The sequence below is a fragment of the Nerophis lumbriciformis genome, linkage group LG20 (genome assembly GCF_033978685.3).
Source record: "Nerophis lumbriciformis linkage group LG20, RoL_Nlum_v2.1, whole genome shotgun sequence".
NCBI lineage: Eukaryota > Metazoa > Chordata > Actinopteri > Syngnathiformes > Syngnathidae > Nerophis > Nerophis lumbriciformis.
This window is the reverse complement of record NC_084567.2, coordinates 19,402,501-19,420,000: the sequence shown is the minus strand read 5'-3', so window position 1 is coordinate 19,420,000 and position 17,500 is coordinate 19,402,501. Positions and strand designations below refer to the sequence as shown.

Sequence of the window (17,500 nt, the reverse complement as noted above, 5' to 3'; positions counted from 1 at the left end):
AGCTGTCTCTCAGCTAAAAGTTCGGGTTACGAGCCTCCCCACTGATTGTTGGCATAGCGAAAGTCACATTGAACCCTGTAAGATCCGACCAATACATCCGATCTTACTCGTTAGCATTGGCTTGAAGCTAGAGATGGACATTGATTGATTGAAACATAACTTTGTTTTTCCAAGAGTTCCCAAGTTTACGAGATTTTCAGCATACGAACAATCTCTTGGCTACAAGATCGGGTTACGAGCCTACGCCCTGCGAGTTGGCGTAACAAAAGTCACAGTGGACCCCGTAAGATCCGAGCAACACATCCGATCTTACTCGCTAGCATTAGCTTAAAGCTAGAGATGGACGTAACTTTGTTTTTCCAAGAGTTCCCAGGTTTAACTGTCTCTGGGCTAAAAGTCCGGGTTATCGGCCTGCCCACCGTTAGTTTGCGTAGCGAAAGTCACAGTGAACCCCGTAAGATACGACCAACACATCCGATCTTACTCGCGAGCATTAGCTTAAAGCTAGAGATGGACGTAACTTTGTTTTTCCAATAGTTCCCAAGTTTACGAGATTTTCTTGACTAAAAGTTTGGGTTACGAGCCTCCCCACTGCTATTTGGCGTAGCGAAAGTCACAGTGAACGCTGTAAGATCCGACAAAAACATCCGGTTTAAATGTTAGCATTAGCTTAAAGCTAAAAATGGATATATATGCAAATATGCAATGCAAAATGCAACATAAAGGCAGCATTTTGTTTATGGGGTCCTGAAAAACAAAATGTTTGTTTGGTGTTGATGTATTAGCGTTCTTACCAACATTATTGGGAATATGCTGACTAAGATGTAAACATAAATATTTGTGTAATCCCTTAAGATAAAAGTAATATTGTGTGCATGTAAACGTGGTCATTATTGGAGCTTGTTTGTGAGCTATTGGTGGGCGGACCAACGCAAGTATCGATAGCATACTACCAAGGGTAATCGATACTACCCTTGGTAGTATCGATTTAGATACTGCTGTGGATATTAGTATGATTATTCATTGTTCACAAAGTGAAGGAGTATGTTGTTGTTGGGGATTTGAATGAGTGCCAATATGATTAGTTTTCTACAGCGGTGGTCTGCGAAGAAGTCTGCAAATATATGCAGTATCATTGTTGATGTTTGTGCAATCTGGGCAAAAAAAGTTACATTTACTTGTTAAATAAAACCCCTGCCTTGTTTTTGACCAATACTTAGGCCTACGTTGCTACTGTATTTTAATTATGGTGTTTTCTAAAGTTTGAGAACCACAGTTTGATGGTTAATGAATTGGAGATACTTTTTTTTGTTGGAAACGTGTAGATTTTAGGTTTGTTGTTTTAGAAAAGATTTGGTGAAATTGTAAAAAATGTCATCAAGATGAAGAAAGAATTGGCATCAGATGGATACAACGTGTTATGTGTACATGTTTGACGCTTCAAGGAAACTCAAGCAAACTTCTTTGTCCTGCTCTGTAAGTCAAACTCTCCCATAAAGACGAGCCGAGATGACGCTCGTGGACTTTGTGGTCGCAGACCTCGCAAACAGTCTCAGGCGGAGGCGCAGGCCCCACCCCACCCCTCACACACAGGCCCTCTTGGCGTGTAGCATCTCGATGAGCAGGTTGTTGCAGGGCACCTCGCCGCTCAGGTGCATGTAGCACAAGTAGTCCTCCGCCTGCATGCTGAGCGAGCGCAGCTCGGGCAGTCGGACCAGCAGCTGGCTGAACTTCTCCTGGTACTGAGGGTAGGCGGCCATGGTGTACTCCAGCAGGGCCCCGTTCACCTGCTCCTGCACGCCCTCCACAAATGCCTGGTTTTCCAGCAGCTTCACATCTGCAGACAAACGAGTGTTGTGATACAAAAGTGGCGATTCGGATTGTTATAGTTTCTTTTTTTTTAATCAAGAAAGCAATCACTAGTATAAGATAAAGGTCAGAATCATTTTATTTACACAAATAGTACTCAATTGGTGGGAATTATTCCAAAATGTTGGCTATAATTGTATTTATTATATTGATTCTTGCTCAACTCCATTTTAAATCAATAGATAATTTTCAACAATCGATTAAAAAAATATAAATAAATAAATAAATTAAAAAAAAATATATATATATATATATATCCATCCATCCATCCATTTTCTACCGCTTATTCCCATTGGGGTCACGGGGGGCACTGGAGCCTATCTCAGCTACAATCGGGCGAAAGGCGGGGTACACCCTGGACAAGTCGCCACCTCATCGCAGGGCCAACACAGATAGACAGACAACATTCACACTCACATTCACACACTAGGGCCAATTTAGTGTTGCCAATCAACTTATCCCCAGGTGCATGTCTTTGGAAGTGGGAGGAAGCCGGAGTACCCGGAGGGAACCCACGCAGTCACGGGGAGGACATGCAAACTCCACACAGAAAGATCCCGAGCCCGGGATTGAACCCAAGACTACTCAGGACCTTCGTATTGTGAGGCAGATGCACTAACCCCTCTGCCACCGTGAAGCCCTATATATATATATATATATATATATATATATATATATATATATATATATATATATATATATATATATATATATATGTATATATATCTATACACACATATATATATATATAATATTTTATTTTTTAAATTATTTTTATTTTTAATTTTTTTTAATTTTTTTGTGATGTTTAAAATAAATAAGTAAAATACCCTTAGGAGTGCATGAAAAATTTGATTCACATCTGAATTGTGACTCTTATTCATTGTGTGTAGACATATATACATATGTATACATATACTGTATATACATACATATATACATGAATGAATTAAGTTTATTTCGGTCATATAATCAACCATCAACCATTTTGTGTGACCAGTTTAACAGTACAGATTATACATATTTGACAATCATACACATTTACACACAAAAAGAAAAGAAAAAGAATGACCGAAAAAGGAATAGGCTGAAGCCAAAGCTTATATTTGCCTATCCTATACATTCACTAAAAATTAGATTGCCTGGAACATCGTTAAAAAAATCAATGGGATGAAAGTAATCGTTGCTATATTTTATAATTTTCTATTATTTCACCTTTCAAGGTTTTCTTAAACCTTAACAAAGAACTACATGTCTTCAGCTCATCACTGAGCTTTTTTCACCATTTAACTCCTAAAACTGAAATACATTTGTATTTTATATTCGTTCTTACTTTACCTATTTCAAAAATCAATACCCCCCGTAAATTATAGTTTTCTCCTCTTAATTGAAATAACCTAAGAATACAAGCTGGAAGGCTGTTGTTCTTTACTCGAAACATAATTTCCATTGTTTTTAAAAACACAATATCTGAAAATGTTAACACATTAGAACTTATCAATAATGGATTGGTATGTTCATAGTAGCACACTTTGTGTATTATTCTAATGACCCTTTTTTAAAGTTTAATTATTGGGTCTTTGTTTGTTTTATAAACATTTCCCCAAACTTCAACACAATATGTTAAATATGGAAAAATAAAAGAATAATATAACATATGTGGTAACCTGAAATTTCCTTGCTCATTTCTGTTGTTGTCTGCACACCATGTTCACTCTCTCTCTCGTCCACAGTATGGAGTGCAGCTGGCGCAAGGCAGCAGCACACACCTGACTTAGATTAGAAGCAGCCTATTTAACCTGACTGCTGACGGCCTGTGAGCGCTGGAACTTTGTTACTGCTTGCAACCTGTTGATCTTGCCAGAGAACTCACTAGTTCGTCGTGTGCCATTCTTATCAGGTTTGCCTGTATTTTTCCTAGCGTTTTCATTTTGTACTTTGTTTATCTATTTACTTCTTTCATGAAGTATTTTTCCTAGCCTTGTCTAGCCTTTTGCATTTTGTACTTTGTTTATCTATTTACTTCTTTCATGAAGTATGTTTTCCTAGCCTTGTCTAGCGTTTTTAGTTTGTACTTTATTTTTATATTAACTTCTTTCATGAAGTATTTTTCCTAGCCTTGTCTAGCGCTTTTAGTTTTGTGTGTTATTTCTCTAAGTAGTTTTTTACATGGTGTGTTTTGTTGTGTTTACCACCATCGCCTTTATTTTGCTACTTTGTGCTTCCTCCTAAATAAAAGGAAGAACTATTGTACACAATACGTCTCTGCATCCTTGGGATCCACCCCACCAATTCCTAACATATGCAGACATGTCTTATTCAGCAAGTGTCTTACTTTATACAGAATAGCAATGGATTTGGATATTTTTCCCTTTATATATTCAATATGCGGTTTCCAACATAATTTATGATCAATTATTATTCCCAAGAATTTAGTTTCATATACCGTATATTACCAAATAAACGCCCTTGTGCAAATAACCGCCCATGTCCTAATAGCCGCCCGGGGTCTGACCCCATTTTGTGAAATAAACGCCTCTTCCTAATAAACGCCTATGTCCAAATAGCCGCCCATGGGCTGTTATTTGCATAATTTAGATTAAAATCATATTGACTTCATTAAACCCAATTTATAAGCTAAAAGGAAAAGCAAAGGTGCAATAATTCTGGTCATTACGGTAACAGCAGACGTTACGTGGGGTTTCTGGGTAATCAACATATTGCAATGGGTGACCGCATATAGCGTAACACACACTCAACGACAACAACAAACCCACGAGGAAAAGTTTCAACATGGCAAGCAACAGCAGCAGTGAGTTGAATGAACAGGATACCGGTACACCACAACTGATGGACGGGAATACTTTAAGGGGGAAGAACAGAAAGTTTGACTTAAAGTTCAAGCTAGCGGTTGTGAAGTATGCGGAGCAGAATTCTGGTTTGGCAGCGGCCAGGCAGTTTAACGTTGACCCAAAACGTGTACGAGAATGGAAACAAAAAAAGGGAGAACTACAATCTCAGTCGGCAATCGATGGAAAACGGGCTCGCTTATCTGGTGGAGGTAGGAAGAAAGTGAGCGACGAGCTTGATGCTAATTTGTGTCAGTGGATACATCACGTTTGTGGACTGAACCACCGTGTGTCCCGCAAAATGATCCGCATTAAGGCAAAGGACAGTGACAGTATTATTGTTCTGTTTTGATGGTGGGTTTTATACTTGAGTACTTGGTACCATAATTTTATTTTTCCCGGTAGGCTGCTTTATTTAAAAAGTTTATTTTTAGTATTTGTATTATATTTGACAATTGTTGCACTACTGTCATGTTAGGCCTTGTTGATCTCTTGTCTTTTGATAGTCTTGTTTTTTTGTTTGTGTGTTTACATTAGCTTTTACATTTAAAGTTTTTAGTACGAAAAAAAATACTGGACACTAACCATTGTAACCAAATAATGGCCTGGTGCAGGCTGGTGCAAAAATAAATAAAAGCCTTGTGCAAATAACCGCCCATGTCCTAATAGCCGCCCGGGGTCTGACCCCATATTGTGAAATAAACGCCCGGGCTACTATTTGGTAATATAAATAAATAAATAAATGATAAATGGGTTGTACTTGTATAGCGCTTTTCTACCTTCAAGGTACTCAAAGCGCTTTGACACTACTTCCACATTTACCCATTCACACACACATTCACACACTGATGGAGGGAGCTGCCATGCAAGGCGCTAACCAGCACCCATCAGGAGCAAGGGTGAAGTGTCTTGCTCAGGACACAACGGACATGACGAGGTTGGTACTAGGTGGGGATTGAACCAGGGACCCTCGGGTCGCGCACAGCCATTCTTCCACTGCGCCACGCCGTCCCATATATACGGTACTCTATCAATTTCCACTTGATTTAATTTTAATTTTGCTTCACAATTTGTCCTTGCACCACTAAACACCATAAATTGAGTTTTCTTATCATTTAATGATACCTTATTAATATCAAACCATTTTTTTAGCTGAATCAACTCAACCTCTATTATCCTCAACACTTCAAGTCTTCTCCTGAACAATATACATTTGTATCATCTGCAAACATAATACATTTCAATTTATTAGATACTGAACAAATATCATTTAAATAAAGTATAAATAACGTAGGTCCCAATACCGAGCCTTGTGGAACCCCACAAGTTACTCTTCTTGGCAGTGATTTAGTCTTACTAATTTCCACATATTGAGATATATTACTTAAATAACTACTTAACCACTGTTGTGAAACACCTCTTATGCCATAGTTTTCCAATTTTTGCAGAAGTAAGGAATGATTGATTGTGTCAAAAGCTTTACATAAGTCAATAAATACTCCAACGGTGTGTTGCTTTTTTTTCTATTGCTGTAGCTATGTTTTCTACAAAGTCCATCACTGCTAGGGATGTAGATCGATTACTCCTGAACCCATACTGATGGTCATTCAGTAGCTCATGTTTGTCAATGAACTTTTCATTTTGTCAGGAAACGTTCCAGTTGATAAAGATGCGGCTTCAGGACACAGTTCATCACTTCTTTAACAAGTGACATATCCACGTTGTTACCATCGACAGATTTTTAATTTTTAAACTTTCTGACCACTTCGAACACATCACTTTCACAAACTCCACCAAGAAATATAGGATTTTTAATGTCAGATACACGCTTTAACTTTTTGTCATCATTCATATTAAAATTAATATTTGAATTCCTCAGCTATTTCTTCTATATTTTCAATAACTGAGTTGTCATCTTTTACCAGATAAGCTGTAAAATCCTTTTTGCTAGATTTTGTATTCATAGTATTAAGCACATTCCAAGTTTCAATTATATTATTTTTATGTTTATGCAGCAATTGTTCATAATAGTTTTTTTTGTTGCAGCCTCATGATACATGTCAATCTGTTTTTATACTTTTTATATTTGTCCTCATTTTCCTTTGTTCAATGCGTAATCAATTCCTTGTAAAGCCAATTTTCTTTTCACAGGCTTTTACTAAACCCTTTGTTTTCCATGGTTTCTCCCTCTTTTTAGTAATTTGCTTGTATTCTCTCAATGGACAATGAATCATTAGTATCCTCCACAAAAACATTTTTCCAATCCTGATTTAAAAGTTTAGCCCTGAATGCTTTAACTGCTTCTGGGGATTTTATTCTAACAAAGTTATTTATTTGTCTTTTTGTTTGTAAGTTTCGCTCCTTGTTCATTTGGATCACTGTAAAGACAGGCAAGTGATCACTTACATCAGTCACTAAGAGTCCACTTTTTCTCTTCCCATCAAATACATTTATAAAAATATTGTCAATCAGTGTTAAGCTGTCTTTTGCTATTCTGCTAGGTTTTACAATTAGTGGAAAGAAACTCAAGCTAAACATAAGATGAACAAAATCATTGGTTTTCATGTGATCATAACATTTCATCAAATCAATGTTGAAGTCACCACAAATCAAGATCACCTTATCATTATGTCTTTCATATAACTCAAAAATTGCCTTATTAAATTGATCAATGCATGTTCCTGGAGTTCTATAAATACAACTAATTAATATGTTTTTGGATCTTTCAACACTGATTTCAATAGTTACACATTCCATCAGATTGTCAATGGCAGTTGTCATGTCAGCAATCAGCCTACATTTGAGAGAGGACATCACAAACAATACAACACCTCCTCCCCTTTTGTTCATCCTGTTTTGCCAAAACATTTCATATCCCTCTAATCCATGGGTGTCAAACTCTGGCCAAAATTGGCCCGCAAAGTCATTTCACTTGGCCCTTGAGGCAGTATCAAATCAACACTAGAGCTGGCCCACAGATTATATACAGCGGCGGTGCCGCGGTAACACCGCATTCACCGCTAATTCTCATACTTGCCAACCCTCCCGGGAGACTCCCAAATTTCAGTGCCCCTCCCAAAAATTGTCACGTCTGCTTTTCATCCAGTCCAACGAGTGCTGGCCCAGTCACATAATATGTGCGGCTTTTGCACGCACACACAAGTGAATGCAACGCATACTTGATCAACAGCGATACAGGTTACACTGAGGGTGGCCGTATAAACAACTTTAACACTGTTAGAAATATATGTCACACTGTGAACCCACACCAAACAAGAATGACAAACACATTTCGGGAGAACATCCGCACCGTAACACAACACAAACACAACAGAACAAATACCCAGAACCCTTTGCACACTAACTCTTACGGGACGCTACAAGGTGTGTGTGTGTGTGTGTGTGTGTGTGTGTGTGTGTGTGTGTGTGTGTGTGTGTGTGTGTGTGTGTGTGTGTGTGTGTGTGTGTGTTGTGTTTATGTTGTGTTACGGTGCAGATGTTCTCCCAAAATGTGTTTTGTCATTCTTGTTTGCCGTGGATTCACAGTGTGGCGTATATTTCTAACAGTGTCAAAGTTTTTTATACGGCCACCCTCAGTGTAACCTGTATCGCTGTTGATCAAGTATGCGTTGCATTCACGTGTGTGTGCGTACAGAAGCCGCACATATCTTGTGACTGGGCCGGCACGTTGTTAGAATTAGAATGGATGAAAAGCGGACGTGACGACAGCTCGTAGAGGACGTTAAAGGCAGTGCCTTTAAGGCAGGCCCCCAAGACTGTGGTCCGGGTGGACTACGAGATATAATGACTGATGAACACCTTTGTTCGATAATGAAGGTTGCCTCAGCTCAAAGCCTGAGCCCCGACATTAATGAACTAGCATCCAAGAAAAGATGCCAGGTATCTGGCTTGGGCACATCAGATTAGATCAGTGTGTTGCAAACTGAGCAGTTTAAAGTCCTAAATGGTTGGTTTATTCATTGTTATTTTATTTTCAAATGTATTAGCCTGTGGAAAAAGTTAATGTTGATATTTACCTCAGAAGGCTGCAAATAGAAAAGAGGCATTCAATTTTTATTTAAATTGTATTTGATATGCCATTGATATTTTTTAATTATTATTATTATTATTATTTGAAACTCGATTTTGCATGTCACTATAAAGTTATATAAGCCTTGCTTGTTCAATATTCAATGCAAAACTTGTTTGGGTCCCTATTAAAAGGTTAATTTGTTCAAACTTGGCCCGCGGCTTTGTTCAGTTTTAAATTTTGGCCCACTCTGTATTTGAGTTTGACACCCCTGCTCTAATCCATCCAGTAATTCCTTACTATCACTCAACCAAGTCTCTGAAATTGCTATTATGGTAAACCTTTGCTGTATTGGTTTAAGATACTCTTTAATTTAGGAAAAGTTACTGTAAAGACTCCTGCTATTGAAATGAATCACTGAAAAGCCTTTCATTTTAACATTTGAATTAAACTATTCTTCAGTATAATACTCACAGTCCACATTATAGTTCTGATAGAAGTGAATATCTGGGTCAATGTTATTTTCTAACTCATAGCATTTATGATCATGAAAGTCAAAAGACTTGAATTTTGTGCAGCTCATTTGTTCTTCTATCACGTTCGTTGCACACACTGTCTCTCTGCACACAGTACAGAGCCAACAAGGAACATTTACCCACTATTTCACTTCTTTTTCATGATCATCTTTTTCATTTATATTGTTCAAGGTCCTTCAAGTCTCTCACCACTAATACCCTTGCTTGTTCTGGTATGCCATTCAATCTGATCATTACTTTACAGTTCCTTGTCCATGTGTCCTGGAGTCGCTTTCCCTTTTTCAAGATCCTGGCTTGCCTTGCAATTTCTGCGTTTCTCTTTGTGAGATGCTCATACATGCTCATACACTCCTGTGCCTTTCAATTTTTTTCCCAGCTTAAGCATTTCAATTTTATGTTTTCTACTCACAAAACAGATGATGATGTTGGATCTGTTGTTTTGTTTCAGTGGAATGTTTCAGCTATACTTGAACTGCATACAGGAATTCCTTTGTTGTTGAAGAAGTTGATGTCTTGCTGCTCAAGCATATGCAATTCACCTCTTGGTGCATCTTCTCCCTCCTTGTCCCCCGCTGTGATCCGTGCATAGGAGCGGTGGCTTGTCTCAAGCCCAGAAATCACCAGGTCATCCATCCTGGAGTACTGCTCTAGATCTTCTACTCTTCTTTCAAGCTCTTCAATCTTCTTGTCTTTGATTATTGCCTTCAGCTGCTTAAGTTCATCAATTAAATCCAGAAGGCCCATTTGCTGTTTTACTACTTTGCTCAGTTCCTCTGACATGAAATTCAGAGACTTTTTCACCTCTTCCATTTCTTCTGCTAACTTCTCAGTCGCCATTCTTTAGTGATGAAAGTACTTTCAGAATTCAGGTGATCTTTCAGAATACTTTCAGATTCCAGGCAATCCAGTATTGATGGCGTGTCAGTGCATTGAAGCACATGTCATCAAAAAGTCTCCAACAAGTCCAAAATCACAAAAATGATGCAGCATTTTGATGTTTATCTTCCTCATAAACATGATGATGTTGCTCTGATGGATGGATGTCAACTTATTTTCAAGCTTTTGCATGGATTGTTGGAGCTGTGTGACCCAGTGCATCTAGCCGGCAGCCATCTTGAAAGGAATACAAATAAGCAATACATGCATACATACAAGCAATACATACATACATACATACACATATGCAAATATACATACATACATACATGCTTATGGCAGTCCATCGATGTCGATGATGATGTTGCTCCAAACGAAGTATTGGATTGGTTATTGTTGTGCCTTTCGCCTGTGCACAGCCAGGTGGCTGCTCAGGCCTATGCGTGATCCGCAGACTTTGTCACAGGAGGGGCAGGGGAAGGCAGCAGTGATGGTCGCTGGTGCTGTGGCACGTTGGTGTCTTTGTGCACGCCGCTGTGCTCTCCGCTCTGTGAACTTCTCCTGAAGATGAGTGATTCCCTGTTGGCAGGTAGAGCTCCAGGTCTGGCGGTCAGCAGCCAGGGACTCCAATGCTGGTGGTTTGATGTCACACTTTTTCAGGAGAGTTTTAATGTGGTCCTTGTACCGTTTTTTTCTGGCCCCCGGCAGACCTTTGACCGACTGAAAGCTGGCCATACAATATCTGACGGGGTAGGCGGTGGGCTGGCATACGGATCACATGTCCGACCCATCTTAGATGTTTTTGGCCAAGGAGTGCTGTGATGCTGGGTGTGTTGGTCCGGTCATAAATTTCAGTGTAGAGCACCCTGTCTTCCCAGGTCAGACCTAAGATCCTTTGGAGGCAGCGGATGTGGAAGGCCTCGAGACTCTGGATGTGCCTCTGGTAGGGTGTCCAGGTTTCAGAACTATAGAGCAGCGTGGAGAGGCAGACTGCCTTATACACGGCTGTCTTGGTGGAGATGGTTAGATTCCTGTTCAGGAAAACCCTGGACCGTAGCCTTCCAAAGGCAGCAGAGGCCAGACCAATACGGGCCTGGACGTCATCGTCAATGGTGCAGGATGGCGACAGGGTGCTACCGAGGTAGGTGAAGTGGGGGACGGTGGCTAATGGGTGCCCGTCAAGAGTGAAGATCGGCGTATTTGGCTGGGGGGTAAACTCCTGCACGAGTATTTGTGTTTTCTTAGTGTTTATCTGAAGACCAACGGCACTGTAGATGGAGGCTACCACATTCAGTGCGCGCTGGAGAGACTCTGGTGAGTGTGCAAGTACAGCGCAGTCATCTGCATACTGTAGTTCCAGAATATGCTGGGTGGTGAGTTATACACATATATAGATATACATATATACACATATATAGATATGTATATATGTATGCATGTATGTATAAGTAAATATATATTTAGATAGATGTATGTATATATATATGTATATATATATAAATATATATGTATATAGAGATATGTATATAGATATATATATATATATATATATATATATATATATATATATATATATATATATATATATGAATATAGATGTGTGTATATAGATATATATGTATATATATATATATATATGAATATAGATGTGTGTGTGTATATATATATATATATATATATATATATATATATATATATATATATATATATATATATATATATATATATATATAATTTTGCCTATCATTCACATGAACGGCTCACAACTGAATCGGTGATTCATTGGTGAATGTCACATCGCTATACAAAAAGTATTTTTTAAAAGGGAACTGCACTTTTTTTGGAATGTTGCCTATCATTCCCAATCCTTATGTAAGACCAGCTCACATATGTTTTTCTTTTTTTTTAACGCATTCTAACTCTTAAAATACGGCAAGTAAGAGGTCGCTAACAATACAGCTAATGGGGAGTATGGACTATTGCGCCCATAAAACATCAATAAAGCGCCAACAATACTCCGTTTACATGTCGTGACCTGAATATTAACTAAATATTAGTGATATTGTTATTATAAGCGTGATTGCAGACAAACTATCTTTAGAGCTAACTAGCTTATGCTGCTATATTAATATATTGAGCTGCTGCATCGCCTCTGAGTCGGTGAAAGTTAATACTCAATTTTAAATCATGTCTCTCACCTGGATAGTAGAAGGTTGTGGATAAACCCACAAGTTGGTCAACTTTGACATCCAACTTCGACCCGCAGATTGCAAGAAAGACACGAAAAGACAAGTTTGCGGCCACCTTTTTTGCAGTTCCCCTTTAAACACCAATTTGAATGTGCGTATGTTTTTGTGTGCATATTTTATTGTGTGTGCATATTTCAGTGCGTGTATGTTTTTTGTGTGCATATGTTAGTGTGTGTGTTTTTTGTGTGCATATTATTATATTGTGTGTATGTTTGCGTGTGCGTATGTGCTTTTGAGAGCCCTCGCCTGGACAGCTGAGCCCATCTTGGAGCATCCATTCAGCCAGTAATTAAATGTTTTGAATCAATGTTATGAATCATCTTTTCAAAACTGCGTGGGGGGCAATTAAATTACCCCTGACAAACCTGACTCTTGTGTCCAAAAGAAGCCGCAGATAAAGACGGCAAACGTTTTCCGCCGACGGCAAGTGCTCTCCCCTTTCAAAAGCTCTTTGTTAGCGTCTTGCCAGCGCAAAACAACACGCTACTGGGAATCTGGGCGAAGTGCGTCTATGCTCTTTCCATCTGTGCAAGCCTCCGCATGAACGTGGGCTCCTCCACAAAACCATGGAGCCATTACTCTCCTTTGAATGCCATTAGTGGACAATGGAAGAGCTTGTCTTTGTTAATGTTGGCTAGCGTTTCAATTAAGTCAATTCAGTGGAGGTAAGAGGTCAGAAGTAAAAACACTTCAAACCTTACAAGCAACACAACGTCTATCAATCAATACGCATACTCATCCATACATATATATCTAAACCTATCTACTCATCCATACATATATATCCATACCTATCTACTTATCCATACATATATATCCAGACCTATCTACTTATCCATACATATATATCCATCTATCCATCCAAACGCATACTCATCCATACATATATAACCATCCATCTATCCATCCATACGTATCTACTTATCAATACATATATATCCATCTATCATCCATACGTACCTACTTATCCATACATATATATCCATTTATCCATCGATGCGCATCTACTTAGCCATACATATACAGTATATCCATCTATCCATCCATACGCGTCTACTTATCCATACATATATATCCATCTATCTATCCATACGAATCTACTTAGCCATACATATATATCCATCTATCCATCCATACGCATCTACTTATCCATAACTATATATCCATCTATCCATCCATACGCATCTACTTATCCATACATATATATATATCCATCCATATGCATCTACTTATCCATACATATATATCCATCAATCCATTCATACGCATCTACTTAGCCATACATATATATCCATCTATCCATCCATACGCATATACTTAGCCATACATATATATCCATCTATCAATCCATACGCATCTACAAACGTACTTAACCATACAGTATATCATCTATCCATCCATACGTAATTACTTATCCATACATATATATCTATCTATCCATCCATACGCGTCTACTTATCCATACATATATATCCATTTATCCATCCATACGCATCTATTTAGCCATACATATATATCCGTCCATCCATCCATAAGCATCTACTTAGCCATACATATATATCCATCTATCCATCCATACGTAATTATTCAGCCATATATATATATCCATCTATCCATCCATACGCATCTACTTATCCATACATACAGTTTATATCCATATATCCATCCATACGTAATTACTTATCCATACATATATATCCATCTATCCATCGATACGCATCTACTTAGCCATACATATACAGTATATCCATCTATCCATCCATACGCGTCTACTTATCCATACATATATATCCATCTATCCATCCATACGTCGCTACTTATCAATTCTTGGGTTGACAATTTAATTCAAACCGATTCTTGCAAAATTTTATTTCATGTAAAAATCATAGCAAAACGTTTTCAAAACAGGAAGTGTGACATACGCACGCGAGTAAGCTCTTAAATGGCCAAAGAAAGGCCTTTGAAAAATCTCTTCTTGAAAATAATGAATCAGTTAAGAGTTGAATTTAAACAAGAATCACTTCCTGTTGTAGAGCTGACTGTGTATGGATATGTATCATATTTATCACTCTGTTTTAAGAGAGCACAGCCTGTGGGTTGAATGTTCAGATTGTGCTATGATGTTAGTAATGAGGAAAGACGTAATTGCATTGGCATTTAGGATAGCTAGCAATTAGCGCACTTGTTGCCCGCCAGCGATCAGGGCAATACCTACTCGTTAGCGATTCGAAGTGTGGTAATCACTTGCGGTTTTACGATAATAAACAGGATGGTTTGCAACGTTTATGCAGCGGGCTACAGGGTGCTAACTTTCTGGAGGGTTTTAAGCGTTATATTGTGCCCTCTTATGGCTTTTAATACGTAACGATGTAAACAATACCCGTGTGTAACACGTGCATGCATGTTAGCTTTGTGTGTTGTTTGCTAATGATAGTGATTTGGCTAGCTAACGATAGCTATCATTGAATGTTTATTCTGTCCTAACAACAACATGGCTACCAATTGTTGTTCCTATTGTGTACGAGTCAGCGATGAGTAACTCCCCAGACTGGCGAGCATTTTTTATTTACTATAATTTGTACATTTGAAAAATATGTGTTCTTTTACACCGGTAACATAAGCTAGCATAAGCTAGCTACGGTGTTCGTTTTATATTTTTAGCTTCGAGAAATGGAATTATGAGATTAATTAATATTTGAAACAGTGAGACTAACTGTCAGGAATGTTAACCATTAATACCAAAAATCCTTTCATAACTAGCTGCCGTGCTAGTAGGGGTGCACAAACAATTCCATTCACATCCAAATCGCGATTCTTATTCATCTCGAATCTAAATCAATTCACAATTTTTTAAATTGTTTTTAATAAAAATACATTTTTAATAATATATTTTAGGCCATCTCCATGCAACCAGAAGGAGCTTATCTAACCTGTAACCTGTTTTGGTTTCATTATAATTATTAGACAAAATAACACATTGAGAGTATCGTGTTGAATCGAGAATCGATTATGAATCAAATCGCCACCCCAGGAATCGGAATCGGATCGACTCGTTAGGTGCCAAAAGATTCACAACCCTACTCTTTGAAGTGATGGTAAAAAGTGGAAAAAAAAACCTAATTCCCCGGAATGCTTTACTTTATCCATCCATCCATCCATCCATCCATCTTCTTCCGCTTATCCGAAGTCGGGTCGCGGGGGCAGCAGCCTAAGCAGGGAAGCCCAGACTTCCCTCTCCCCAGCCACTTCGTCCAGCTCCTCCCGGGGGATCCCGAGGCGTTCCCAGGCCAGCCGGGAGACATAGTCTTCCCAACGTGTCCTGGGTCTTCCTCGTGGCCTCCTACCGGTCGGACATGCCCTAAACACCTCCTTAGGGAGGCGCTCGGGTGGCATCCTGACCAGATGCCCGAACCACCTCATCTGGCTCCTCTCAATGTGGAGGAGCAGCGGCTTTACTTTGAGCTACCCCCGGATGACAGAGCTTCTCACCCTATCTCTAAGGGAGAGCCCCGCCACCCGGCGGAGGAAACTCATTTCGGCCGCTTGTACCCGTGATCTTGTCCTTTTGGTCATAACCCAAAGCTCATGACCATAGGTGAGGATGGGAACGTAGATCGACCGGTAAATTGAGAGCTTTGCCTTCCGGCTCAGCTCCTTCTTCACCACAACGGATCGATACAGCATCCGCATTACTGAAGACGCCGCACCGATCCGCCTGTCGATCTCACGATCCACTCTTCCCTCACTCGTGAACAAGACTCCGAGGTACTTGAACTCCTCCACTTGGGGCAAGATCTCCTCCCCAACCCGGAGATGGCACTCCACCCTTTTCCGGGCGAGAACCATGGACTCGGACTTGGAGGTGCTGATTCTCATCCCAGTCGCTTCACACTCAGCTGCGAACCGATCCAGTGAGAGCTGAAGATCCTTTATCCAAGTATTCAAAATAGATGGAATTTGCGTTTAGTTTTAGTTTGTGTCAAGTGTTCTTAGTATTTAAGCAAAAAACCTTTGTTAAACATGACAACTAGCTAGTAAGGGCAAAAATAAACCTTTGGTGAACTTAACAACTAGCTAGTATGGGCAAACACCTTTGTTAAACATAACAACTAGCTAGTTGGGGCAAAAGAAAACCTTTGTTAAACATAACAACTAGCTAGTAGGGGCAAACAACCTTTATTAAACATAACTAGCTAGTAGAGGCAAAAAACCTTTGTTAAACATAACAACGGGCTAGTAGGGGCAAAAAACCTTTGTTAAACGTAACAACTAGCTAGTAGGGGTGTGAAGCTCTATTTTGAATACTTGGATAAAGTAAGGCATTCTGGGAAATTGGGTATTTTTCCACCATTTTCCATCATTTCAAAGTTATATTTATACCAAATTAAATTGTATGTTTTATAAAAAATGTTTTGACTCTTAATTCGGTGACAAAAATTTGCCCTAATTAGATGTAATATTTACTAGAATGTGATAGTATCAATATTTCGATGAAATATGAAAAAACGTATATTACGTCTAATATGTCGAGCATGAAATTATTTATTAGAATTTCATTGAATTTTCAGTTCTATCCCCTTCAATTCCAGTTTGAATTGCAAGCCTACTTTGCCGCTTAATTCAAAGTCAATTCAAATGCATGGGATGTTATTCGAATTGTCAACTCACTGGGGTTGAATAGGAGGAGGAATTTCAGACAGGCAATCTCCCTGCGGTCCACCTGCAGGACCCTCAACCTTCCCGCCAGCTCCTGTCCTCTTTGCACCAAACTTGTAAGCATCGCCTCGCCTTGAGACAAAATAGAAGACATCTCAACCTGCAAAACACAAATGGCCGATTACTTCTGAGAGTATTGTGTGTTTTTTCATACATACTAACAATACCCCGCAACATCAACTTTAACAATAGGATTAGGATCGTTAAGGTCTTCAACCTTACAAGACGCATAAACAAGAACACTGGTACAGGTACATGGTTATTTGTTTATCCGAGAGTTTCAGCCCTTTTGAGTTAGAAAAAGTAGCAAGTAAACTCGATTTATTTGTGGGGGGTCCAAATTAGCTGTGCTCTTGCTAGTGTACATGCTAGGAT

At 39.0% G+C, this 17,500-nt stretch overlaps 1 protein-coding gene across 2 annotated transcripts in view; it reads right to left on the bottom strand.

Annotated features, from left to right (window-relative positions):
• Nucleotides 1–17,500, bottom strand: part of nr5a1b (nuclear receptor subfamily 5, group A, member 1b) — a 57,149-nt gene that overhangs the window by 1,342 nt on the left and 38,307 nt on the right. For both annotated transcript variants that reach the window (XM_061980569.1, XM_061980570.1), the window contains 2 exons: nt 17,078–17,225; nt 1–1,837 (listed from right to left, as the gene is read on the bottom strand). The exon at nt 1–1,837 is cut by the window's left edge and continues 1,342 nt beyond it. In XM_061980569.1, coding sequence (XP_061836553.1) covers nt 1,584–1,837; nt 17,078–17,225 — 402 coding nt within the window. In that variant the 3' untranslated portion in view covers nt 1–1,583. The remainder of the gene's footprint in view (nt 1,838–17,077; nt 17,226–17,500) is intronic.